The sequence below is a fragment of the Leptonotus elevatus genome, chromosome 17 (assembly GCF_054856555.1).
Source record: "Leptonotus elevatus isolate MCC_2025b chromosome 17, RoL_Lele_1.0, whole genome shotgun sequence".
Lineage (NCBI taxonomy): Eukaryota > Metazoa > Chordata > Actinopteri > Syngnathiformes > Syngnathidae > Leptonotus > Leptonotus elevatus.
This window is the reverse complement of record NC_141255.1, coordinates 2391631-2419043: the sequence shown is the minus strand read 5'-3', so window position 1 is coordinate 2419043 and position 27413 is coordinate 2391631. Positions and strand designations below refer to the sequence as shown.

General features: G+C 43.5%; 1 protein-coding gene and 1 long non-coding RNA gene across 2 annotated transcripts; both read left to right on the top strand.

Moving 5' to 3' along the window:
- The first annotated feature begins 497 nt into the window (after positions 1–497).
- ntn4 (netrin 4) lies at positions 498–19599 on the top strand. Its single transcript, XM_086059166.1, has 10 exons — positions 498–2093; positions 4458–5011; positions 7680–7961; positions 12419–12545; positions 13135–13320; positions 16412–16625; positions 17562–17650; positions 17776–17844; positions 18139–18306; positions 19398–19599. The coding sequence occupies exons 1-10, from the start codon at positions 2036–2038 to the stop codon at positions 19535–19537; spliced, it is 1887 nt and encodes a 628-aa protein (XP_085915292.1). The 5' UTR covers positions 498–2035; the 3' UTR covers positions 19538–19599.
- An 888-nt stretch (positions 19600–20487) lies between these two features.
- On the top strand, positions 20488–23131 carry LOC147159207 (uncharacterized). Its single transcript, XR_015090557.1, has 3 exons — positions 20488–20700; positions 21187–21386; positions 22638–23131. It is a non-coding gene; the product is annotated as an uncharacterized LOC147159207 (long non-coding RNA).
- Positions 23132–27413: the final 4282 nt, after the last annotated feature.

Genomic DNA, 27413 nt, shown 5'->3' with positions numbered 1-27413 from the left:
TAGCAGCAAAAATAAATAAATAAATAATATTGTTAGCTTAATGGAATAGTGGCATAGTAAAGCAAAACTGTTTTTTTTATTTTTATTTATTTTTTAGCAAACAGTTGTTTTTAGTTGATAACGTGACACATTAAAAATGACTTGGGCATTTATACTGTCATGTCAAATTGTTATAGTAATTCATACTATTTTATATATAATTTTAATTTTAGTTAAATTAAAATCTGTATGTAAAATTGTTTATTTACGTCTAATTTAATGTAAAATATTTTTTTACATGTCATTTTAATGTTATTTATAATAGATCAATCAATAAAGTACTTAATAAGATAAATGATGATGATTTTTTTTTTATTGAAATTTGATGGCTTGTATATAAATGTTACCACTTCTCAAAGGTATCCCTCAGGTATGTGGTACACTTTTCATGTCGTTCACCCCCCCCCCCCCCCCCCAAGCTGTCGTGGGTATAAATAACACATTCTGTAAGCCATATTTGACATTCTCTTGACCCTGGCGTAGGAAATGGAGCAACGAAGAGAAATGATTGCCATATCTGGGTCGTGGTGATTCTGTGTCTGGGCAGCTCTTTCTCTCCAGGCGCTAAAATGTCTGAGGTTGTACCTCGGGTTTGACGCACTTAGGCGTCGCTGAGCCATATGGCAAGTTTCAACTTGATCTTTTTCGCCCGCCATAGGTGTGCTTTTTACTCCCAGCAGGGTTTTTTTTTATTTTTTTTACGCATATTTGGAATACTGCTGCTCTTACATCACCTTTTGACTTGTTAATAAGCAGCATGTCCATCAGCGGTCGTGTCACGTTAGGGCGTGAGGACGATGACGTGCCGAAAGCTCTTGTCACGCTGTTTGCGCAAAGTATTAACCCGACTTTGGAGATGATAAAAAGAAAAAAAAAGAAAAAAGGAGATTGACATCTGTGACAAAAGGCGCAACAGGTGGGAAGATGGCATCACTCGACACGGGTCAGGGGAGCAAAATGGAGGTCGTGGTCCAATTTTTGCAGCAGACCCACAAGCTGCGTCCACTGGAGCTTGACGCAAATGGGCCTGGAGTGGACCCGGATGGGATGAGAGAAATCCTTTCTAATATTATGTACCATTTGTAGCCAGCAGAGGGAGTCATTTCCTCTTTTTCATAGCTGTTCACCTTGTCAGGGCTCAATAAGGTCACAAAAATATGAGGAACATCTCAGCAGCATGTAGCCAATAATAATGTCAAAACTGAATTAGTGTGAGAAAAAAAAGAGTGAATTTGTAAGCAACCACTTTAAGTTGCTCTATCATGTCACGTTATTTTTTAAGGTATTTATTCCACTATTAGCTATTATGGATGTGTGAATGTGCTCATTTAGAAGCTCGTCAACAGATTTCAACATAGTTCATTGGCAGTAAGATGCCACCAGATGGTGCCAAAGAACCACTTTTATATTAGATAAGACTTTGGCGTCAGTGAACCAAATCTAGTCTCAAGTATTATTATTTTTAATGAGTTGAATATTTAAAAAAATATTTTTAATTCAATTTTTTTTTTTTAGCTACTCTGGATGTTTGAGGAGCTCCATCCCAGCCTGGAATGTTCCTTTAAGTGAAGTGCAAGAGCAGAGGAGGAGGAGGAGGAGGAGGAGGAGGAGGAGCCGGCTTCCTCACTGTGTGTGCGTGCGTGTGTACGTGAGTGAGCGTGTGTGTCCTCAGTTCGACTTGCGAGACGAAGCGCTGCGCGTGGAAATGAAAGACGCTGCAGGTTCCAGAGCAGCTGCAGACGAGCTGGACTTTCACTCCTCTTCCTCCTCCTCCTCCTCAATGCTCTTCCTCACGGGATTATGCTTCCTCCTCCCGCCACACTCTTCGTCCTCCTCCTCTGCTGTGCACCTTCGTCTCAGTTGAGCGACAGAGAGAGGCCACACCGGATTTGAACCTACGTCGTTGTTTTTGTTTTTTTTTTTTGTTTTTTTTTGCAGAACATCTCCACCTGCTCTCCGCGCGCCTCTTGTTGGTTTGTTTTGGAGTTGAGCCGACATGCTTCGGTTGCTGCGTCTGCTGCTGCTGCTGAGTGTGGCCGTGTTGTCAGGTGCAGGTCAGTGGGAGTTCCTGCTACATCATCAAGCGTCGTTTATTGAAATTGAAGTTTCGAATGTTTTAGCACAAGATGAGTAAGGATAATAAGTATTCTGCCATGACAATAACATCAGCAACTTCATATTTTTCCCCGTGTCATTGTCATTAACCCGCATGATAACAGTCGTGTAGCGCTCTTTTATTTTGATGCAGAACTCCCTTTTGAATATTGATTATTTGATCACATTCGATCACAAGAGGAGTTATTACAGAATTTTAACACATTGGCCTTTTTTTTTTTTCAATGCTTCTCTTATATTCTGTTCTCACAATAAATTCACAACCTCGTGTTTTTTTTTCATCTTAATCTCATTGATGAGCACAACAACAGTGACTATGATAGCATTTATTTGATTGTTGTTATTTTTCTTGGGATTCAGATTGAAGTCTGGTTGTAAACGATAACGTGCGACCAATTACAATTTTGCAGCACAAAAAGAAGTTGAACTCACTCGGTGTCCGCCGATATTACACCTTTTCTTCGGCAATCTTTATCACCAACCTCATATTTTCAATCTTAATCTCACACAACAACAGTGATTATGCCGGAGTGTCATTGTCGTTTAATTGCTGAGATTTGGATTAGAAGTCTGCGGCATTAAAAGCTGCGCTCCAAGTGTTAATTGCCCCCCCCCCTCCCCCCCGGTGATGAGCACAATGTGTTCCTCGGGTGACCTCTCCCCACCTGCAGACGGTTACATAATCCACCAGCGGCTCCTGTTTAACACAAAACAAGCCCCCTGACGGCTCCCCGGCCGGCCAAGCCCCATTTTCGAATCCGGGCCAGCCAACGTGTCGAGCGTCTGACGCACAAAAGGTGGAACGGAGCGTGGGACGAAGGAAGGCGGCGGGCCGCCCGAGGGGTTGTTGGCGGCGCGTCTGGAAGGGCGTCCGAACGCCGCTCAACTGCCAAGCTCCCATCTGTGTGACGGTGCGAGGCCGGCAGGTGCACAATGGCGCCATTATCCCTTTTTGCGTAACGCTTCCGATCCAGCTCAACCTCCTTATTGACTTGTGCACGCGCACCGGCCAGGAGGCCGCCTCGCTCGGCTTAATTGGACACTCCCTCGCTGGGGGGGAAAAAAAAGAGAAGGTTTTTCAGTTACAGGGTGGGCCATTTAAGTCATCTCGGAAATTAGGGTTCGAGCCATTGTATGGGTTTTATTAAACAAAAGTCCAAATTTGCGTTTTTCAAGATGGTTGTGGGTTTCCTTCCATTCATCCTTTCTATAGTACCTTGTTCCTTTCTTCCTTCCTTCCTTCCTCAATCTCTTCCTTCTTTATCCTATAGGATCCTTATACTTCATCTTTCCTTTCTTCGTCCCGATCTCCTTTCTGACCTTCCTTTCGTCTTTTCTCTTTCTCTTCCTTTCTTCCTAAATTCTCACCTCCCGTTCTCTCCTTGTCTTGTTTTCTCCATCCTTCCTTAATTCCTTCCTTCCTCCTCTCCTTAATTCCCTCTTTCTTCCTTTCATACATCCTAGTATACCTCCTTCATCCATCCTTCCTTCCTTACTTCTTCCTTTCACATCATCCTTGTGTCCTTTTTACATTCTTCTTTTCATGCATCCTTATTTATTTCCTTCCTTCAATAACTCATTCCTCCCCTTGCTAATTTACTTCCTTCATTGATGTTTCCTTCCTCGCTTCCTTCTTCTCTTCCGGCCTTCCTTTCATACATCCTTGTTTCTTATACGTCATCGCTTCTTTTCTTCATTCTTTCTTATATCTTCCTGGTGTCAGCTCTCCTTCCTTCCTTCCTTTTCCATACCTTCCTTCCTTTGTTCCTTCCTTCTGTTGTTCCTTCCTTACATCCTTTATTTCTTCATTACGTCCTTCCTTTGTTCCTTCCTTCTTTCCTTCCTTCTGTTGTTTCTTCCTTCCTTCCTTCTTTCATTCCATCCTTCCTTTGTTCCTTCCGTCCTTCCTTCCCTTTTCCCTACCTTCCTTCCATTGTTCCTTCCTTCCGTCCTTCCTTTGTTCCTTCCGTCCTTCCTTTGTTCCTTCCTTCCTTCCTTCTTTCCTTCCGTCCTTTGTTCCTTCCGTCCTTCCTTCCTTTTTCCCTACCTTCCTTACGTCCTTCCTTTGTTCCTTCCTTCCTTCCTTTGTTACTTTGTTCCTTCCTTCTTTCCTTCTGTCCTTTGTTCCTTCCTTGCTTCCCTCCTTTGTTCCATCCATCCATCTATACGAGTTAATGTAAAAGTTTTATACTGTAGCTACTGAACTGGCAGCTCAACTCGCTGCAGAATTGAAGTATGTGAAATGTCTTCAAAATATCCTTCAAAGTTCAGTGTGCTAAAATGTAGCTTTCTTTGTTCCGCAGGCGCCCCGCCGGAGGCGTTGTCGCGAGCAGGCGTAGCCCCGCGTTGCGAGAGCCGCGCCTGCAACCCCCGCATGGGCAACCTGGCGCTGGGCCGCCGCGTCCTGACCCAGAGCGTGTGCGGCAACAACGGCACCGAGCCGTACTGCGCCTACTCCGAGCCGGGCCTGGCGTGCGGTGTCGCCAAGTGCGGCAAATGCAACGCCGCCCTTCCCCACCTGTCCCACCTGGCGAGCGCCATGTCCGACTCATCCTTCCGCCACCCCGACACCTGGTGGCAGTCGGCCGAGGGCGCCGACTCGGAGACGGTGCAGCTGGACCTGGAGGCCGAGTTCTACTTCACGCACCTCATCGCCGTCTTCCGCTCGCCGCGGCCTGCTGCCATGACGCTGGAGCGCTCGCAGGATTTTGGGCACACGTGGCAGATGCTTCAGTACTACGCCCGCAACTGCAGCGCCGCCTTCGGGATCCCGGAGGGCAAGACGACCGGATCGGGGCGGGACGGAGCCGCCTGCACGTCCAAATATTCCGGCGCGTACCCGTGCAGCCGAGGAGAGGTGAGGCGCAAATCATCACATGCAATGAACGTCAACGCGCTAGCTGTGCTAATGCTAACCATGCTAATGCTAACCATGCTAACATAACAGCCTCCTCGACAAAAGCATCTATACGCATAATAATTCAGGGCACCAAAATGCCGCTTACTTATTGGGGTCAAATTGTGATGACATCATCACCGAGCATTAAATTATTGATGGCCGCCCATCCTAGCGGAACAAATCCACGCAGACGCTCGGGCGACATGCCGCAGATCGACGGACGCAGGATGTCGGTTGTGAGCGCGTGTGCACGTGCATGAGTGAGTGTTTAACAGGCGTGCTTTTCAACCCAGCACGATCGCTGCCTCCTGTCCACGCCATTGATGTCTTAATGCAAGCAGCGTGTGCGCGTATTCTTTAATCTTAACTTGAGTCCTATTGACGATAAAGTGATTCTTATCAACGCACCCCCATTTAAGTCTGACAGGCATGTTATTAATATGCTGTGAGTTATTGAAACCAGATTCATTTGGCCCTTGGGCACCTTCTGCTTTTGTTGCCAACCATATTGAAGTCATCCAAATCACTGATAATGACTTTTTTTTTTTGCTTCTTGGCAGTTGACGTACTTTGACTTGGATACAAGACAGCAAAATAAGAATTTCGGAGCTGTTGAAGTCCGTAGACAACAATGAGGTTTATATCGTTGCCCCCCCGCTCGTCTTACATGCATGTTGTCAAAATGACGTGAGTTATTGAAAGCGGCATCGCACCTCCGCTGGGTGCCCCTCGGCTTTGTTTGCAATCATTTTAAAGGGGGCCAAATTATTTAATTATAATAATTAAAATTTTTGCAGCTGTTCAATTGACATCATTCGGATTGGGTCGACTATAATAATATAAAAATGTGAAGCTCTCGATGTACGTAGACCATAAAGAAGTTTTCATCAATGTCGCCTCTTAAGTCAAGCACGTTGAAGGTTGTGCCAAAAATAACCAGTATTTACAGATGGCGTCATTTGATTTTGGAAGCGATTGAATTTCACAGACAATAACAGCCCCCCTCCCCCCCACCGCACCCCACCCCCCTTGCAGGCTGTTACCAATATGCCTTGAATTATTGAAAAGTAATCCGATGAGGACATCGTGAGCGGGGCGGCCCCCCCCCGGCGGGGTCGACGGTGGCGTGGTTTACGCGCGGCGCGCATCAAAGAGCGTCTGAGCTGTTCTGGGGGGGGATCTGATAAAGACGCGAGATGTGATGGATGGCGAGGGGCAACGAGTTCATACGCCGCGAGCAGGCAGCGAGCTTTTCAACCTGCGTTCTGCGCGTACGTATTATTTACAGTTAGAGCTTGGAAGAATGCGCGTGTTGCGAAACTCTGACCTCCTTAGCGGTAGGCCGACACATACTTCCATATAAACACTTCATGTCAGCGAAATGCCTGCTGGGAAGGAAGTGCTGCTGTTTGCCTGATGGATGGTATGAGCCCCCCCCCCCCCGCCCCCCCCCCCCCCCCCCCACACACACACACACCCCTCCATCAATGCCCATTGTGCCTGTTTACCAGGTTACAGTCCAGTGTGCTTTGATGGAATTAGCCGCCTGAAAGCCAGACTTGCTTTTTCGCAGGCCGGAACCCGGGCGATGGAAGACTACGAGTGGCCCGCGGTGAACCCGCTCGCACCCTCAGGCCTCATAAAAAAAAAAATAAAAAAAAAAGTCAAATATGGATTCTGCTCACCCAAACGTTTGGAATCTTTCTCACCCTGCGCGCTAATCATTAATATGCTAACACAGTGCAAAGGTTCTATTTAGGTTATAGGCTATAATTTCAACAATAAGGCAACGGAAGGGTGCGAAAAGTGGCAGAATCCAGATCGGAATAGTTCAAAATAGTTAGTAGCCCAACAGAATGGCGCCAAAAAGTGCTACTGTACACATTAGTCGTTTCAGGAGAACAAGGTGGAACAAGACAGATGTTTTGTTGTTGTTGCACCTTTCAAAAAATGAGTTGTATGTCTGAGGAGGAGTAAAAATCCTAAGAGGACATCTTGTTTAATTGTGTTGTTTTGTAAAGTGACGTGTTGCTGTTCATGTGTGTGTTAGTTGCCGGGGAATGGCCGCGCTGTCTCAGTCCTTTTGTGGCGCCCTGAGTTATGTGCGTCCGTGTCTCTGTCCCCCGTCTTTGTCTGGCCAGGCTCTCCGTGCTCTCCCGCAGAGTGGCGTCCCCCCCCCCTCACCACCCATGTAAACCCCCCCCCCCCCGATTGGTGGCGTCCCCTTAATCGCGCACCACAATACAGCGACCCTGCCACCTTTTGCAACAAGCAGGAAATTAATAGCGCTCCACCCATCACACTTTCGGTGCCCGCCAGGCCGACCAATCAGGGGAAGGCACACACACGCACACACAAAACAATGGCAAAAGGCAGACACACACTTTTTTTGACGAGACACACTGCAAACACACACTTTTCTCGGGGAGTTGGTTACCAGCGGCAACCGTTGCTAAGGCGATTTTGAAGGATGTCCCGCACCCTCGTGGTCTCGTTGTCATGACGATGAGATGCAACGTTTCGATCGCCAAAACAACAGAAGGGTGCCAAAATTTTTGTCTGAAGTTAACCCTATAATCAGTTCATTTTATTTTGACCCCACCCCGACCTCTGCCCCCCCTTCCAGGTGATATACCGCACCCTCCCCAAATGGGAGTCTCTGGACCCGTTTGGCCTGGAGGGCCAGCAACAGCTGCGGGTGACCAACATCCGCATCCGGCTTCTCAAGCGCCAGCCGTGCCCGTGCCAGGCCAAAGACGGCGCCGGCGCGCCGGACAAGACTCCGCCCACACGCCACTTTGCCATCTACGACCTGATCGTCAAGGGCAGCTGCTTCTGCAACGGGCACGCCGAGCAGTGCGTCCCCGCGCCAGGGTACCAGCCCATCCGGGACCGTACCAACCACGTGGTAAGACCCCGTTTTACACGGACGCTTGCTCATTACTGACACTGACAGGCAGTCAGGGGAACTACAGGACAGTGCAAAAGTCTTAGTTTATTTTTTAGGACGTATCTTTTTCATAGCACATTTCCCAGAAATTCTATTCTGCCGTTGGTCAAATCAGGTCGTGGCTTTGTTTTGACCATTTTCACTTTTGTTTTCCTCGTTACTGTCAAATGGACGCATGTCGGCGGCCATGTTGGTTCAGGAAACTGAGATGCAAACACGCCATTAGTGGCCTTAATGGTTCGTGCAGCCGCTGTGTTTGGCTTTGTGTTGTTGATGATAATAAAAAAAAAAAAGTGGGGGGGGTGATATGTGATTGGGGGGGGGGGTATCAGTCACCTTCTGTTTATGCTTTCATCCCCCCTCCAACTCCAACAATGGCAGCATTTCCTGCTGGCTAAAAAGAAAAGATGAGAGATGATTGTTGTCACGCATAATGATGCCATTGATTAAGGTGTGAATCACACGCACACACACACACACACACATTTCCTCTTGCAATCAGTGGCGGGAAACAAACGCGATGATCTGTTTCCTCTTCTCACTCGGGGACTTTTTGCGTCGTGCCAAGCGGCTCGTGTTTGCTCTGCCGCTTGTTTGCTTTTATAGTTGGCAGCGGTTGTGAACAAAACAAATGACTTAGCTGCAGCCTGCGTTCCATGGAAGTGTGTTTTTAGGGGTGCGGCGCAACTGGAGGAAGAAGCCAGTGATCTTTAGCGGCGAGAAATGTGGAGTTTCCCCTTTTTAGTAGCTTATGTGAAAGGCATCTTAGTGACAGCATTGAGAAGGATATGGGCGGCCATGTTGAGGATCAAAATCGAGTACGGGACTTGTATATACATCGGTACCCATGGTACCCTTTAGTACCTCTGATGGAACATCAGAAGGTGTCAAAAAGTGAAACGTGACGAGTACCACAAAAAAAAAAGGTGCTGTGGTTAATTTGGTAGCTGACTTGATTTCCTTTTTGGAAGTGGCCGACAATCCTCTGGCACTCTGTCGGCCATATCAAACCATCATGCCAATCATTTTCTGTTTTATTGCTCGGCTGTTGCGAGATTCCGATGCCAGTCTTATTGCCTGCAAATATTTGTGTAGCGGCGCAGGTTTGAACAGTAAATCCTCTCTCAAGTGTCTTGGGGGCGAGCGAGGGCAAGCGAGAGAGAGAGAGAGAGAGTGTGGCACCTGGACAGCTTTTGGACAAACACGGGTTACATAAGCGGCGCTCATCGGCATGATGGCGGATGAGGTGCGCGACGTCATTTTGGATGAAACCATGAATGTGTAATTGCAATGCAAAATGATGTCTCTTGGATTTAAGGACACCGTTTGGCTCAGAAGGGGACAGAATGTGAAACAAACAACCGGTGTGGTGTCAAAGTGGAAATATACTCGTCTTTTTTTATGCTATGATAAATCTTTTGACGGTAAAATAATTTATTCCAGATATAAACTTTTAATAAGCGTGAGCGACACTTCATTCACTCCTTGAACTCTCATCTTTCCTTATGATTGTGACGAGTGCTGTCACTATTTGATCTTTTCAAAATTGATTATCTTATCGATTATTTGATGGAATAATCGAGTAATCGCCCCAATTTTTTTTATTTATTATTATAGCTATTATTACTATTATTATTTTTTTTCCTACTATTTATATGTATTTGTTTATTTATTTATTTATTTATTTAATATTTTTTGTTAATCCACTCATGTTGGACGTAAGTTGAATTGAGTGGATATATAAGTACTATCTTATGATAGTATTATCTTCTGTCCTGTGAAACATTTTTGTCTTTTTTTATTATTAATTTTTTTACATTTTTACATTCATGGGATGAAATTGAATGCAGACATCCCCAAAACGTACCAGAAAATGGACATTATGCATTAACACCAACAAAATTAGCGTATGCTAAATGGTTGGCCATAGCGATTAGCATTAGCGCGCTAGCGATTTCCACTTAAGGTAAACAAACACTAACTACCATTTGGTTCACACATACATCATTATGTCTATATTACACATGTAATGGTGTCTTAAAAGTCACTTACTGGCGATGTTTCAACATTATTCCATAAGTAAAGAAGAGTAGAGCTAGCTGTTAGCTACATGAGGTCAATAACTTCCTGTTTTTGTCTTCTTCTGGGCACGTTTAGTACATGACTGCCCTCTACTGTTAGAAGTGATGAACACCTAAAACTGAGTGGCGGGTTATATTTTGGAATAATCACAGCCCAAGTGCTTTTTAGGACGTTCAGAACTACATTTCCTGTGTTTTGAGGAAGCTCAATGTGTCGTATTGTCTTTAATAAAAACCCACCCAAGTCAGTGAATGTTTTTACGCAAACATCCGCCATTCGGCCACTAGATGGTGCACTAACAGACAAAATAAAGATTTTTAGTCGACCTATTTTTAAAGTTTAATTATTTGGACTTTCTTTCCCTGCCCTAGTTGTGACAAACTTTCTACTAACTACCAGGATATGCTGTTCTAGTACGAGGGGACTAAACATCTCCAATTTCCATGTTAGCATTTTTCTCCCTCATAATGGATGTCTGAAAGACGAGACTCACCCTCCTTCTTCTACTCAAAAGCGATACAGATATCGAATCGAAAGCGATGCAATGCCGCCATCTACTGGTGCCTGTTCATCATTATTTATGTAGAAGAAGCTTGAATTTCACGGCCGAGCTGGGCGAGACCGTCTTCGCTGGTGCCAAGTTACATGAGCGGCTTAAAATGGCACAGAGGGGCCAACAGCTAGCCCGCGTGCCTGGAGTTTGACACCCATTCTGTGACGGATCAAAGTAAGTTGAATACAGAGGGTTAGCTTAAGTGCTAAGACACTTTAGGTTATGCTTAAGTCCCAGGAAATGAATGTAACACAGTGTAATATCCTGTGGGTGTGTCGTGCAGATCCGAGCTTTTAATATGCTTTTGAAAAAAATAAAAAATAATCGGTAACCTAACAAAAGCGTGGAACGCAACACGGGTAGGCAGAATATGCTGTGGTTTGACTGAGTGTGTGTGTGTGTGTGTGGGGGGGGGGGGGGGGTGTTGTTTAAGGAAGTTGAATCATTAGAGTCCAGACTGTGTGTGTGTTTGGATGAAGGGAACTCCTGTTCAGAGTGATTACACTGTCTGTTAGTTAGCCACAAAGCTAACACTCATACACACGGTCATAATGACGTCCCTGGACAGCCACTGGAGGACACACACACACACACATGCACACGCATACACACACACACACACAGCGGCTGGACTAATTGCTCCACTTGAACAATCTTGCTTCCTCTCACTCGTAAAAATGCTGATCTGCTCATTTTTGGGTGCCTAATCCAGTAAAATGAATTATGTAACCTAGACTTTGAAAAGTGTTTTTTTTTTTTTTTAATGGCATGGCTAAAACAGCACCTAGCGACGCACTTCCGCTCAAAACGACCCCCCCCCCCCCCCCTCCAAATTTGAGCACCTTCATTCCTGCCAGTGGTTAGCCAGCACCTATGTCGGCATCCCAAAAATACGTTTTCCGTTTGGATTGTCTGCTCTTTTGGCAGCTTTAGAGCGCCCCGTTGTCTCCCACGAGTGCATGTTAAGTCATTCAAATTTGGCGGAGTTGTTCACAACACTTTTACATTCACGACGCGTACATTTGATGCAAAAATACTTTCTCAGTGTGTGTGCGCGTGTGTGTGTGTGTGTATGTGGCGGGCTGATCCGAGGTCAGTTCAGCTAGAGGACACATTGAGCCCGTCACGTGTTCGGCCCAAGTTGACGACACGTCTCACACACACACGCACACACACACACACACACACACACGTGGGAAACAATGTCAGGGTTTAGCAAACATACTTTTTGTTGGCATGTACCATGTTGTATAACTGTGTGTGTCCCACATAGCAGTAGCACGGTGTAACGCAAACAAATAAAGAGCTTCCTCAGATGCCTTGCCCCCCCCCGCCCCCCACCGCCCCCCCTCCCTCCATTCAATCATTATCCAGCATACATGGCATTCCAGCTCTCAGGAATGACAAGGAGATTGTTATTGTGCTCTCGGTGCTGCATACTTGCACTCTTCTCATGCACACGCACACGCACACGCACACGCACACAGGCCTTTCAGACCCGAGCCCCCTTTTATTGTTTCTAGCGATGAAGCCAAACAATCAATCCCCATTCACTAATTTCGAGTGGAGGGAATAGGCCAGAAAAAGAGACGGAGTGGGGAGGATATCCCGGAAGGGTCAAAAGTTGTCAGAGGTGACGACGAAGGGTGTGTTAGCGAGGCAATGCGGGGCGGGACCCGTCGCATCTCACGTGGGTAAAAAACAGGCCTCGCCATCACACTGACGTCTTTGTCCGTTCCGCTCAAATCCGCCGCTAATGAAGCCCTCCCTCGTGTGGCAGGTCCATGGGAAGTGTGTGTGCCGACACAACACGGCCGGCGACCACTGCGAGCGCTGCGCCGCGCTCTACAACGACCGGCCGTGGCAGCCCGCCGACGGCCTGACGGGGGCGCCGCACGAGTGTCGCAGTGAGTGGAAGACGCTTTGTGCCTTACCAATATGGCCGCCCCGGGCACACGTTTGCTGTGTTAAATGTCAGGACGAGCAGCATTTGGACCTGAATTTCCAAACGTTTTTTTTGAGCTAGCGAACATCCCACAGTTCACCACTAAATTAAAAAAGTTATATACACTCGAATATGACAACCGTATCTCAATTTACTATCAAATTTGCTTACTCTTACGGTGCATGCTAGCCAGAGCCTGATACGCTTTGGCCGCTCCAATATGGCTGCCGAACACGAGCATTTAAAGCATACTTATTAAAAAAAAAATATATAAAAAAATTACACTTTGATGTGTCTGATGAGGCTAACCTGCATGTTAGTGCTCGTCCTGACATTTAAGTGCCTCAAATGTGTGTGTTTGGCGGCCATATTGGTAAGGTACAAGTGTGAGTGGTTTTGATGTGCAGTTAGGTAGCAACGCTGCTAGTTAAATAGCTAGTTCATGTAAATAGCAACTGTAACTGTAGATACCAAATATAATTTTGAATCTGATTATGACTGCTCCCTCGCGTGCGTCCCACCCACTCACCTTTCTCTCTTTTTTCCACCAGAGTGCAAGTGTAACGGACACGCTCACAGCTGCCATTTTGATTGGTCGGCCTGGCGGGACTCGGGCCAGCGCAGCGGCGGCGTGTGCGACTGTCTGCACGACACCGAGGGGCGCCAGTGTCAGAACTGCAGGGCCGGCTTCTACCGGGACCCCCGTCGGCCGCACGCGGCCCCCGACTCTTGCAAGCGTAAGACGCACACACGCTTTGATTAAAAAGGGATTAAAGGGGGGGTCGAGGACAGAAAAGCGATGTCACAGCACGTTACTCGGCGTCCAATCGGGCGTATTTATATGAATTGCTTTGATATGCGGTGATGTAAGTGCTGGGTGGTCTTTTATGAAGCTGGCGCAAAAAAGACATTTTGTGACCATGCGCTTAATAAACGGCGAGTGCTCGCTTCGTTAAGCGGGCAAAATGTGAACTATTTGCACAAGAATGAGCCTGGAAGTTAGTGAAGTGTGTCAAAGCTAATTTGAATACGGCGTTCTCAACTTTGAAGTTAAAAAACATCAAAATGGAGGTGAGTGAACGTGCCACTTGACCTTGTGACCTCACGTCGCAAACTAACTCCTAACCTCAAACGGTTTTATGCCGATCACAAATTTCCCGCTTTGTGAATCATCACATCACCCGCAGCGCGCCGCCAACGCACTCTTCCTCATTCTCGCCAGGAATGAGGAAGAGCGCAAGCCGGGACGTGCTGCTTGGATAGCGCCGATTCCTGATGGGCACCTGGCCCTGCGTGTGCGCGCGCGCGCTTGCGAGACGTCATGCGGCCCACGCCGCGTCCAAGGTTTGCGCCGGAGTTAATCATCAGATGGCGGCATACCTTCGCCGCGAGTCAGCGGCGAGCGCGCTTGTCCATCTCGGCTTGTTTTGTGTTTCCTGACGGCGAAATCACAGCAGCGGGGTAATCATTGCAGGGGGTCGTCTCCACCGTGTGTGTGTGTGCGTGTGTGTGTGCTCGGGCCGAGCGGCGTGCTGCCGAGCCTCCGCCGATGAGACGAGTCTTGAGTAAACACCAGATAGTCATCTATAAACACGCAGCGCTGGCTACATTCTCGCCGGCGATTATCTGTCAGATGTGACCCTGCTGTGAGCTCAGTCCTGGCAGGTATGCTGCGTGCGCGCGTGTGTCCAAAACAACTGTCAAAATGCACCAGACCGTCCCAAAACACGCCATGTTTACCCTCACTCAATTTGCTGCTGTTTTTAAAATTGTAACCATGGTAACCAGAGGGCCTCATGAGTTGGGAATGAATAAGGTTTCGCATTATTCAATATATTTCTATTCTAAAACCGTGGATAACACTTCATTGGGTACACGTGTACCATCTAACGTTAAAAATTCTATTGAAAACAATTTAGTCTAATGAAAATGACAATATCGTGACTGTCGTGCAGGAACATATGCCCAAATATGGTCAATTTTTTTCCCTCCCGTAAAATTGACGATGCAACTCGGGCAAGACAGCTTAAAAAAATACCTACACGAACAGTAAGTGCAATAGTCTATTAGGGCCACGTATAAATATATATTTTTTAGAGGGTGGGGGCAATATTCAGAGAAAAAAAAAAACTCACAACTTTGCCACTTTATAAAGTGGCAAATTTGTGAGAAAAAAAATCTGAAACTTAATAGAAATAGACGTAGCGTACTCGGATGTTTGTACCAATACTATATATATATATATATATATATATATATATATATATATATATATATATATATATATATATATATATATATATATATATATATATATATATATATATAGGTGTCCAAGGGGGGGTGGGTGCGTGTGGGTGCGTGTGACTGAGGATAAAAAAGATCAAGGTTGTGAAATCCTCTCCTCTCGCCCCGACAATGGAGGAATTTCCCTCCTTGGCGAGGAGCATTTTGATCATACCAGAGTCGGCGGGGGGGGGGGGGACGGCGCAAAGAAAACAATCTTGTCATGCGCCACACAAGCTGGTACACAGCAAAACAGCAGGAGGGGGAGGAGCTACTTAAGTACAGTAGCCAAGTATTTGTACTGCGCTTCTTCCCATCGCTGTTAAATCGTCAGTCGTGTGATATTCAAACACGTTAGCGTGTATTTTCCAGCATCACACGGAGCTGACCGTAATCTCTGTTGAACATTAACGTGTTAGATAAGCACGTAAAAAATGCACAGAAATGTGCTTGTAAAGGCCCCAAACGTGGTGTCTTTATGATTTTATTGACGTCTGCCTCAGGAGTTGTTTATCTTCTCACCCCTGCTCTTAATGATGTGTACGAGATAAGTCAGTCTGTCTTGGTTGAGATTAGATAAATAGACGTAAAAATAAATATATGTCGGTTCGGAACGCAAAGATATTCAAAGCTACTTGTCTGATTTTCTTCAGAAATGTAAGCTTATCCAGCTACTTTTGCTCGATTTTAGGCTACTCAAAAACTGGAGCTACATGGCTAACGATGCTCACTTTAAATGAGGGGAAATGAAGCTAAAAAGGCTCACTTTGCTCAAAATCTGAAAACAGTAGTAGATTAGCTTCACTCAAAAACCTATTCTGGCTACATTTGTCGAGATTAATTAGAAATTAAGATACCTGATTAACATCCACTCATTGACTGGGGGGGGAAATTAAGCTAGTAGGCTTACTTTACTTGGAAACATTAGCTATTATTAATTAGCTGTATTCAAATGTGATGATAATGTGATGATCGCAAAAAGAAACTGCTCAGCCAGCTTTGCTTAAAAAAAAAAACCCCGAAGCTATCTGGCAAACTTAACTCGAGATTATTCAAAACTGAAGATAAGATGTCTAGCATTGCTCACATAAATTGGGGGAAGAAATTCAGCTAGTCAGCTAACTACTGACCAGTAAGCTAATTGATTAGCGATATTTAAAAACTCAAGTTTTGTGGCGAATGTTGCTCACATAGACTGATAAAGAAATATGTGGCTTAATGTGCTATAAAAAAAAAATTGATGGGTGACCAGATTTTCAAAATTAAAATTACTTTTTCTGAAAATCCAATCCAATAAATTCTCACCAGGAAGCATTTATAACAACTTTGATCGCTAGTCAGTCTGGTTGTGTTATCAGTTTAGCTAATGCTAAATCTATCTTGGTTGACAGTTCAACAGCTGTAAATAATAAATGCACTCATCATTATTCAAACCATTTTTTGCTTGGTCCCGGCAGCTATTGGAAGCTAGCATGTGTGTGAAATATCGACGCAGAATTTGCTGCAGATTACCCGAAAACTTCTTTTTTTCCCTTCTCCCAGCATGCAACTGTCACCCTTTGGGTTCCATGGCTGTGCACGCGGCCAGCGACGCGCTCTGCGACCCCACCAACGGCGACTGCATCTGTAAGCCCGGTGTGGGCGGCGCCCACTGCGACAGGTGCATGGTGGGATATTGGGGCTTCCACGAGTACGGCTGCCGGCCGTGCGACTGCGCCGGGGACTGCGACCCCTTCACGGGCGACTGTGTGCTCGGGTGAGTCACGCATGAACGTATTTGGATGTGCCCTTGAGCCCGGGGGTTCTCAAACTGGGCTTCCTTTCCCCCCCCCGGGGCCTGTGAGCCCTAACTTGGGGGGGGGGGGGGGGGGGGTCTGCAAAAGTCAAGACAGGTTTGTTAGTATAATATTGATCACAAAAGAGGCTGAAAGGGTTTCAAGGGCAGGTAGATACTTACGGGGATGTGCTTTTTTGGTCCTTTCCCAGTTGTTCGATGCCGAATCTTCCACAGCATATTGGAGGAGAAGCGGCAGTAAAACAGCCCAACATCCCATTGTCAGGATTAGAGTCCGATTTTTTTCTCCCAAGAACAAGTCAGATTTTTTTCAAAAACATAATCCTTTTTTTTTTAAGAATAAAATAAAAATAAATTCATTTTCTAAAAATATACCTCTTTTTAAACTTTGACATTGAATATTATGTACCGTGACTTGATCTGAATGTGTTATTATGACATTACAATATTTTCAAAAATAGACAACTTTTTCATTTTTATTGCATTTATAGGTTACACAGTCAGGGCTGGACTGGCCATCTGGCGTACAGGCCAGATGCCCGATGGGCCGACGTATTTTGGGGCCGATGCAGTGCTTTTTGATGATTATTGCCCTCCATTTTACCCCATGAGACTGATCCACAATTTAGTCAATATCAGTGGCAGAACTATGTGTTAGGCGAGGTGATCCTGCTTGGTGGGCTTAAGTCGAAATGCTAGGGCCGAATTTTATTTAATTTTTTTCCTGCACATAGTAGTTAATTTATTGTTCGGATTATGATGGAATCCTTGGAAAAAAAATCTCTCCCTTGGACCCTAACATGTTTGAGAAGACCTGCCTTAGTAAACCAAGTACTCGGTGTCCCATTACTTTTGATTGGAGATGAATTGGCGACTAACCTGTGTGTCGTGCGACAGGTCGGACTTGTACAACTTAGAGGGAAACTCCAGCGAGCCCGTCCGGATCTTCAGAGTCGACGAGCTCTTCTCCGCCCTCCATTACTCAGGTGTGTGTTTGTGTCCCACGACTCGGACCCCCCTGCTCTAATGTCGCGGACCCCACCGGTAGCTTTCGGACACATTCCTTAGTAGACACGCACACATTAATGGCTGCTGTGTTTGCCCCCCGCAGAGAAGTGCGAGTGCAAAGAGCAGCCGTTGACCAACAGTAAACTGTTCTGCACCATGAACTACGCGTACGGTGAGTCATTATACGTGCACGTATGACATCATCACGAGCTTTACGGGCGCGGGCGCACATGGTCGCAAGCTACCTTTTGCCCCGGATGAAATTGCAGCCCGTTTTTTTTTCTTCATTTATCAAATGTGTAGATACATTTAGAAAAATTACACTCTCTGCCATTTGAATAGGGGTGTGTAGACTTTTTATATGCGTTGGCGCTACCCTTCACCTCCTTTAATAGTTTGATTATCGACTGCGTTGGTTGTGTTAGCATGAATACACAATTCTTGAGCGCCTTCCTGTTGGTTTCAGTTCTGAAGGTGAAAGTGCTGTCGGCCCACGACAAGGGTTCGCACGCCGAGGTGGAGGTGAAGGTCCAGAAGGTGCTGAGTCAGAAGGTGAAGCTCCAGCGGGGCCGCGTCACGCTCTACCCCGAGTCGTGGACGGCGAGGGGCTGCACCTGCCCCATCCTCAACCCAGGTCGGTTTTCAAACTGCCGTCGCTTTAGCAGACGGGATTTAGGTTTTGAATAAGGATTAGGGTTTGAAATGAGTTTCAAACGAGGATTGTTTCGGGTTTTCGGCCTGGATTGGGGTTTTAAACAAGAGTTTCCAGATTCAAAAGTGGTTTAGTCCTATTTTTTTTTAAAGAATAAAATAAAAAAAATAAAAACAGAATAAAATAAAAATAAATTCAATTAAAATAATTGAGCCTCTTTTTAAACTTGGGCATTGAATATTATGTCATACCGTGACTTGATCTGAATGACATTACAATATTTTCAAAAGTAGACAACTTTGACATTTTTATTGCATTTATAGGTTACACAGTCAGGGCTGGACTGGCCATCTGGCGCACAGGTCAGATGCCCGACGGGCCGACGTATTTTGGGGCCGGTGCAGTGCTTTTTGATGATTCAAAACTGGATTAGGGTTTCAAACAAAGACACAAAGGTATTGCATCGGGCCGATACCTGGCTTTATTTGAAGGTATCGGTATTTACAATGGGGACCGATACTGTTGTGGCCATTTTACGGTCAAGAACTAGAAATTAGAAGATTAAAAGATTGGCCTTAATTTCATGCAATTTTTGGGGAAAATGCTATGTTTGAGATATGTCGGTCTTTAAACTGATCTGTCATCTGAGTTAAAAAAAAAATAATAATAATCGACTTAGTATGTGTATCGGTGACTACTCAAGATGTGAAGAAAAGAGTGGTATTGAACATCCTTAGTTTCAAACCAGTTTTTCAAAATAGGGTTTCAGGTAAGTGTTAAGGTTCGAAATTGGGGTTTCATGAGTCGGAGTTTAAAACAAAGGTTAGGGTTTCAACTCCGGGTTAAAGGTTACGAATTCCAGACAGTGTTAGGATGAAGGTTTTAAAATAAGGGTTAGGTCTTCAAAACGAGGGTGTCAAAACAGGAGTAGCCATAGAGATTCGGGTTTCAATTCCGACAAAAAAAAAAAAAAAAAGTCAATAAAGTGAACAAACAATTACCCGATCAATCTAATAAGAGAATCCTGACCAGAAAAATAACCATTTTCTCGTGCTATTTGTGACGTTGGTCAGGTGTGGAGTACCTGGTGGCGGGCCACGCCGACAGAAAGCGGGGCCACCTGCTGGTCAACATGAAGAGCTTCGTCAAGCCCTGGACGTCCATCTTGGGCCGCAAAGTGCTCGCGCTGCTCAAGAAGGACTGCAACTGGTAGACGCGCGCACGCACGGGCGAGACTTTCCGAGAGACTGACGGCCTGGATTATTCAACTCTGGATTATCATTTTGGGGGGGGGGGGGGTTCGTTACCCGGATTGACGATGGAGGGGGGAAAAAAAACAAAAAAACTCTGCGCACTTTAACCAGCGAGATGGACTGGAATGGAACATGGACGCACAAAGATGCACGCACACACACACACACACACACACACACACACACACACACACTCACAGTGAGAGCGAAAAAGCCATACGAGCCACGACAGGTGGTTTAGTCCTCGCCAGTCCAGGTGCGCCGCCGATCGGCCCCCGAATGTGAATGTATTAGCCTGAGTGTGTGCGCGTGCGCATGTCGAGGTGCGTGTGTGTGCGCGCGCGTGCGAGGAGAATCAAATAAGGAGGTTTAAGCACGAGCACAGTCCCAGTCCAGCTCTTTTTCGTCTTCCTTTCTACTTTCTCCTTCCTTTCTTCCACGTGCTCTTTGTACAGTGTTATTTGTATATCGATTTAAATATTATTTTTTTTGTCATGCGACAGCAATTTTTCAGCTTTATGATAGTTTTTGCTTGTATGTTTTTTTTGTAGCATCATATCACCACGACACGCGCGCCGTTTGTCATCCCTTAAGGGCTTTTTCAATGCAATGATAATACAATTATCATCAACGCACTATCAACTTCTACTCATTTTTTTTTTGGGGGTGTCCTGAATGTTTACAACAAAAGTACACAAATTACTTAAGCTACTTTGGTAATGTTGCTGGTGAGGCTAACATCCTTGAATAGAGTAGAAAAAAAATTATTTTACTGTAACTTTGATCAGAAACTGAAGCGAGGCTTTTTTTCTTTTTTTAAAAAAATAAATATTTGACAACGTTCACTAAATCATAATTAAAAACTGAAGCTACCTGACTGGTGCTCACATACCTTTAAAACATTTTTTTTTTACACTATGAGGCTAACTGAAACAAAAGCTAGCTGGCTAACCTCACCAAAGACGATGAAGTAACAGAAGCGACATGAACCAATATCCTCACATTGACTTTGAAATTGTGAATCTACAATGCGAGCTGCGTTTACAAATATCGTCTGATGCCCCGACTCGACTCATTTTCATTCCAACAACGCTCTGTGAGTTCCAACTGTATCATTGGAAAGGTAAGCTATTTGGTTAACCATGCTCAAGAAAATTAAGCTAACTGGCTAATGTTGCTTGTCTAAACTCGAAAGTGAAACTATTTACTTGGCTAATGTTACTTGACTAGGCTCAAAAACTGATTTGACTTGATTTCAACTTGTCGATTGTTAAGGAGAAACTGATGCTGCTAGGTTAACTTGCTAGCTAACTTTATTCAACATTTTCTTCCTAAAAATTGAAGCTACCTGGCTAGCAATTGGAGCCAAACGGTTAACTTTGCTTTTACCCACAATATTGAAGCCTCCCAGCTAAATTTGGTCACATATCAACAAAAAAGCTGAATTTTCACGTTAACTTAAAAGTTTGTATTTGGATGTGATTATCTGTCTGTTCTTGTGTGTTGTTTTACAGCCGTCTAATCTTGTTTTCGAGCGGTCGCCGCAAAGACCTTGAAACGCTTCACACGGATTTGTCAAAAATATCCTTATCGCCCGCGACTTTTTCAGTGCGCTGAAGTCAAGCCGTCAGTGTCGCTCCCAAAACAGCCGAGCCGGTGACCTGCCTTCGCATGGCGCCGCAGAATGTCGACCATCGGCGCTGTTTGGGTTTGGGCTGTCTTCCTCCCACTGGCAGTGACGTGCTTGCTTGTGAGGTGTCGACGCATTCTTGGCTCGTCCCAGGCGGCTCACCTGTCTGACAGCCAGAGGTGAGTTGGTGAGGTGACGCTCTGCTTCTTCTTTTTCTTCTTTTCTTTTTTTTTCATAATTGTTCTCATTCTGTGACCATTCAAGTTTGCCAGTTGTATGCCGGAACCAGGAATGTGACAGGATGTAAACTGTTGAGTACTGTTGTATCCCCCCCAAAATTATTAATTGCAATGTATTTTACTAATTTGTTTTAAATTCATTTTTCTTACTCAACAATTTATTTGGTTTTAAACATATACTAGTAAAATATTATTTTTTAATTAAATAGCTGGTATAGTTTAATCATAATTAGAAAAAAAATCATAAATAATATAATGAAAAATGTATTATTTGAAATAATTTAATTTTTTATTGTTTAATTAATTTAAAATATATTCATTTTACATGTAATTTTTCAAATGTAATAATTGGTTACCTGATTTGTTGGCTACCAAATGTAAAAGCATTTTTCATGTACATTTAAAAAAAATACGTTAAGGAGGCGGTTCCATTTTTACTGGTTCCCCGTGTTTTTCGTGACAAACGTAGATTCACTGTTTATCAGCGGCCAAACATTTTTTTACAATTTTTTTTTTTTAGGTTAGTAAAAAAAACAAAAACAAAAAAACTTCCCAAATGCATTTCAGTGAGCGTCAATTCATGTATATACATATTATTGCTATTGCGGGCAGGCTGAATCCCTATCACTTAAATGGCTTTAAATAATTATATAAATAAAGTAAATGTGCTGTCAAATTATTAACATTTTTAACTTGTTAATTACATAATATTATGTAATTAATCGCGATTAATATTTTTTTTCTATACTATTTCCTACAAAATGTTCTAATAGTTTCTTCTTCTTTTTTTTTTAAATCCTTGAATATAACGCTCTTCCTGTAAAATACAACTGTTTAATAAAATGATCCGAACAGAAAGGCATCCAAAATTCTCCAAACTGATCACTTTACAGGTTTAATTCTGCCCACGAGCATCACACTCTCGTAGCGTTGGTGTTTTGTCTGAGGTGATACGCCAAAGACGTAGGCTGCAAATAATATGCTATTTCAATTTAGCTCTTCAAAGTTTGCAAATTACTTAAGAATTCTCCAACAAACATCAAGCAACTAAAACTAAAAGTTAAACAACCTATAGTCCCCGTGTTTATCTATCCTTTTGCCAGAACTTTTTGTTTTTATTTCCTTATTTACTGATGGCCTGGCCCGTCTGTACTGTGTTGTATTGTTTGTATGTTGTGTTGTTTAGTTTAGGGAGGCGGTCCGCGCGGTGGGAATCGACCTTGGCGTGAAGACGCAACAAATCAACCGAGCCAAGGACCTTCGCTCGCTCTCTCTCAGTATTTTTTAGGCTCGAAGTTCCAGGAGCTTGCATTCTCCGGCCGCCGGTGTGGGAACGCGTTTCGCCGCTCGCCGGCCGGCGTGCCACGCAGGCTGTGCTTTGCTGTGGTTTGTGTGTTGTGGTGGCTCACAATGGGCCGCTTGTGTTGCCGTACAAGCCAGTTATGGCCCTTTGTCCCGTCGGCATTCTTGCGTCGCCATTGGCCCCACGGCAGCGACCCGCGTGTGGGACAATGGGGCCCCTCGCCCGCCCTCTCTTTCTCCTCCTCCTCACTATACCACGCCCCTCGCCGTCATTCCGTCACACATGCTTAGGCGGACGCTGCGAAAACACTACCATGTTTTTTTTTTAATTGTAATTTTACGAGAATTTTTTTCACAAAAAAAAAAGACAAATTCCTGTGAGAAAAAAAGTTTTAATTTTTGGGTGGGAAAAGTAATTTTTAAAATTTGTTAAAATTTTTTTATTGTATTGTAATTTTACGAGAATTTTTTTCACAAAAAAAAAAAAAGACAAAATCCTGTGAGAATTTTTTTTAATTTTTGGGTGGGAAAAGTAATTTTTAAAATTTGTTAAAAAAAAATTATTGTATTGTAATTTTACGAGAATTTTTTTTCACAAAAAAAAAAAAAAAGACAAATTCCTGTGAGAAAAAAGTTGTAATTTTTGGGTGGGAAAAGTAATTTTTAAAATTTGTTAAAAAAAAAAATAGTATTGTAATTTTCCGAGAATTTTTTTCACAAAAAAAAAAGACAAAATCCTGTGAGATTTTTTTTAATTTTTGGGTGTGAAAAGTAATTTTTTTAATTTGTTAAAAAAAATTTTTTTTAAATAAGTCATATTTTTATCCTCCCAAAAAGTCATAATCTCACTACAAAACCTTTTTTTCCTAAGGAAAAGCTAATTTTATGAAAATAATTATTCAATTATAAGTAAGAGAATAAAGTTGCAAAATTTTGCAAAAAGTAGCATTTTTATTTTAAGAAAATTTGAGAAAAAAGTCACAATTTAAGTAGCAGAATCTTTTTTTTTTTTCTTTTTCAAGGAAATTGTTTTAATCTTACAGGAGTAGAGTGATATTATTAGGCAGATGTTATAATCTTTAGAGAAGAAAGATCTACTTGTTTCTACTTAAGTCTTGAAATAGCAAAATTAAAGATTCATTTTTACGACAATAAAGGAAACAAATTTTGCACAAAGTCGTATTTTTCCTACAAGAAATTGTCATGCTAGAATAGTTGTTGTAGTTTAGGAAAAAGTCTTAATTTGACCAGAATAGAGTTGTATTTTTTTCTACTAAAAAGTCATAGTCTAACAAGAATGGTTAACATTTTATAATGTCATTTATAATATTGAGAATAGTCTTTTTTTTATCCAAAAATGTCAGATTACTACCAGAAAAATCTATTTATTATTATTATGATTATTATTATTAAATACATTATATTATACAGAAGTATGATGTAAAAAAAAAGATTTGAGTAGCATCACAATTTTACAAGAGTAAAGTTTGTTTACTCCACTCGCTAAAAAACAAAAAAAATAGAATAAAGTCATAATTGAACCCCAAAATTGCTTTCTGGGCTTCAGTTATCGCAAGAAAACATAATCTGAGGAGAACAAATCTTTCTCCTTGGAAATGGATAAGCGAGTCATGTGCTGGGCATTATCCTGTCAACTGGGATTGGCTCCCTGGGGAAAGGAGAAGATTGAGGCGAAGGGGAGAGAGAGAATGCCTTGTAGCCTAAAAATATCCTGCTGCGGTGCCTCCTCCCTCCAAGGAGCGACCATGCGCTACTTAATTACACCGAAACACACACACACACACACACACACACACATGCATGCATGCATGCACACACACGCGCATCAGGAATGCGCATCTGCAAGCCAGAACAGGGAGGGCCCATGTTGACATTGAGACACTCGCTGATTATTATTACTCAAGGCCTGATGTCATGCACACGCACACACACCTATTTTCAAAAGATGAGCCGTCATTGAGAGAGAAATTACAGGTGATGTCCTTGTAAAGTGGCCAACGCTTGTGCCAATAACCCCCATGCCAACGCCTTTCACTTAAACACGAGATTAGCCACTTTTACAAAACATTAGGACACTTAAAACAGATAATTGTTACAACTTTTAATCTCCTTTTATATGAACAAAATGTGACGAACTTGACTGAGAAAAGCATAATGCAGAAACAGTGCCTACTAGTGGACATTGAGACAATAGCACCATTTCCCCCCTCCAAAAGGTCAAACGGGATCAAATGTGCTTGTTTCACAATGAAAAAGGATTTCAGCAAACGGGTACGAAGTGCCGAGCGTACATTTAATCGGTCGCTAACGTGACGCAAAAATGTGTTTGTGAAGAGGAGGAGGAGGAGGAAGAGCTGGCGTGTGCTGACACGAAAGCCCGCGAGACACGCAGCCACAAAAAACATTACAAGTGATTCACAGGCATTGCATGGCACATCAACACATACCTCTTAACCTCCTCACACACGCCCCAAACACACACACACACACACACACACACACACACACACACACGGACACACGCAAATGCAAATCTCAAGTCCAATTAAAAAGTACAAGTAGTGACAGTAATCCGAGCGTCCATTGAGTCTGAAACTAAGGACAAGAAAACAAAAATCAACAGGGGAGTGTTTTTGGGCAAACCGCCGATAGGATCTGCTGTGCCACCGCCAGCAGCCCCCATTCGGCCTGCATGAGCTGCTACAACACCTGCATCCACCGCCTGCACACACACAAAAACGTCCAACGTCAGCGACGACATCGGCCCGATAACAGCCGCGCATGTCGTGATCCATGACAAAAGTTTCTACTAGAACATTCACTTCATGATAAGATATGAGAGCATCGTTTGTTTCATACCTTTTATTTAAAACAAAATAAAAAATAAGACGTCTCACATATGTTATAATTAAAAACATCGTTTTATGTTTTCATTAACTTAATTTTTTTTAACTAAAAATGAGGCAGTGCCTTGTCCACAAATATGAAATGTTTCCCTCTAGCGGCCATTTCTGTTACTGCAAGTGAACCTGACCAAACGATAGTTAAGTGACAAAAATCAAGGAAAAAACAACAAGAATGTTTAGTCCAGTGGTTTCCCTGCTTACAACGCACTTGTTTCCGATGAACAGGATCGTTATCAGGCTTATACATATCTTGCTGATGAGCTCCATTTTGGAAATTGTTACTTAATTAAAGTTGAAGGGGAACATGAACATTTGTCAAGTGCCTGATAAAAAGAAAAAAAAAGGGACTAAATCCTGCCCTCTGGTGTGAAAATGAAGCCTTGAGGAGAGAATGTAACAAAAGAACGGTCATAAACTCCAATCCAGTAAAGATGAGTGATTAATTAAAAACAAGTGTGTTTGCGTCTTTGGGCGTTCAGCTTTTCTATGACTGACTACGGTTCAGCCGAACCCGGTTCGATCCCTCAGTTCATCTTCTGCAATTGACGAAGGAGCCCTTTAAAGCTGGAGTTGTCTTATGTTTTCAGCGCTATTTCTCTTCAAACCACGTTTTTTTTTTTAAATGACGTAGTCACCGGAAACTTATAAAAGACGAGGCTACATTGGCACAATATTGTCTCTGACAGCACAACCGCGCGTCAATCTTTTACTTTACGGTCATGTTCTTCCTGCTTTGATCCACCAGGTGGCGCTGAAGCATCAACTTATCAAGGTTGGGACTTTATTTTTTTTGTCCAACATGACACACACAAGCTCAACAAGTTTAATTTGAAGAGCACTCACCTGTTCTCTCTCTCTCTCTCTCTCTCTCTCTCTCTCTCTCTCTCTCTCTCTCTCTCTCTCTCTCTCTCTCTCTCTCTCTCTCTCTCTCTCTCATTCATATATATGTATATATATATATATATATATATCAAGCACATGATTCAGTTGCACTGCACCAACCAGCAGCTCCTGTCGGAGATTCCAGTTGATTGTTAATCACAAAATTCCATCTCTGTGTCAACGTGTGTGTTCCTCATCGTTCCAGGTGTTTGGACCCGAACCATTGGAGTCCTACAAGGAGAAACGCTACACATCACTGCTCAAGAGTTCATATTGAAGCGTAAGTCGAGTCAAAACATTTTTTTGCAATGCTAGTCTAAACATGGCATTCTGATGAATACTGTTTGTGGAATGTGAATGAATTAAGCCGGAAAAAAATGGCAGCCCCTCAGATGGATTCATATTCCCCATTTATAAGGTTGCATTATTTCAATCAACATTATTATTGAGCACCCAAGTTAATTTTATCTCATAGAAATGCTAACAAATATATTATTTTTTTACACAAGTGAATTTATTATATATTTCTTACCATAAGTGAATTAAATGAATTTTTTTTTTCTATTTTGAAATTAAATGAACAGAAAATCACAAACAAATTATGAAATAAATGTGATGTCATCAGTCGGTAAGTGGAGTTTGTGGTCCAAATTACTTGAAGTGTGTCATCCAAAATTCAAGCATTTCAAACATCTGTAGAAAGCCCTTAAGAATCCCTCACAGACATGGACACACACGCGCACGCACACACGCACACAAACACACACCCACACACACACACGACTGTAAATTATAAGCATAGTCCCCCTGGAGGCTGGTGGGAGATTCCCGCACTAACTCAACATGAAGTCCCCCC

What these genes read in the sequence shown, in the direction of transcription:
- ntn4 (XM_086059166.1), top strand. Translation starts at nt 2,036, where the DNA reads ATGCTTCGGTTGCTGCGTCTGCTGCTGCTGCTGAGTGTGGCCGTGTTG. An exon ending in GGCCGTGTTGTCAGGTGCAG is followed by an intron (nt 2,094 to 4,457) that starts GTCAGTGGGAGT and finishes TTTGTTCCGCAG; the next exon opens with GCGCCCCGCCGGAGGCGTTG. An exon ending in CACCATGAACTACGCGTACG is followed by an intron (nt 17,845 to 18,138) that starts GTGAGTCATTAT and finishes TGTTGGTTTCAG; the next exon opens with TTCTGAAGGTGAAAGTGCTG.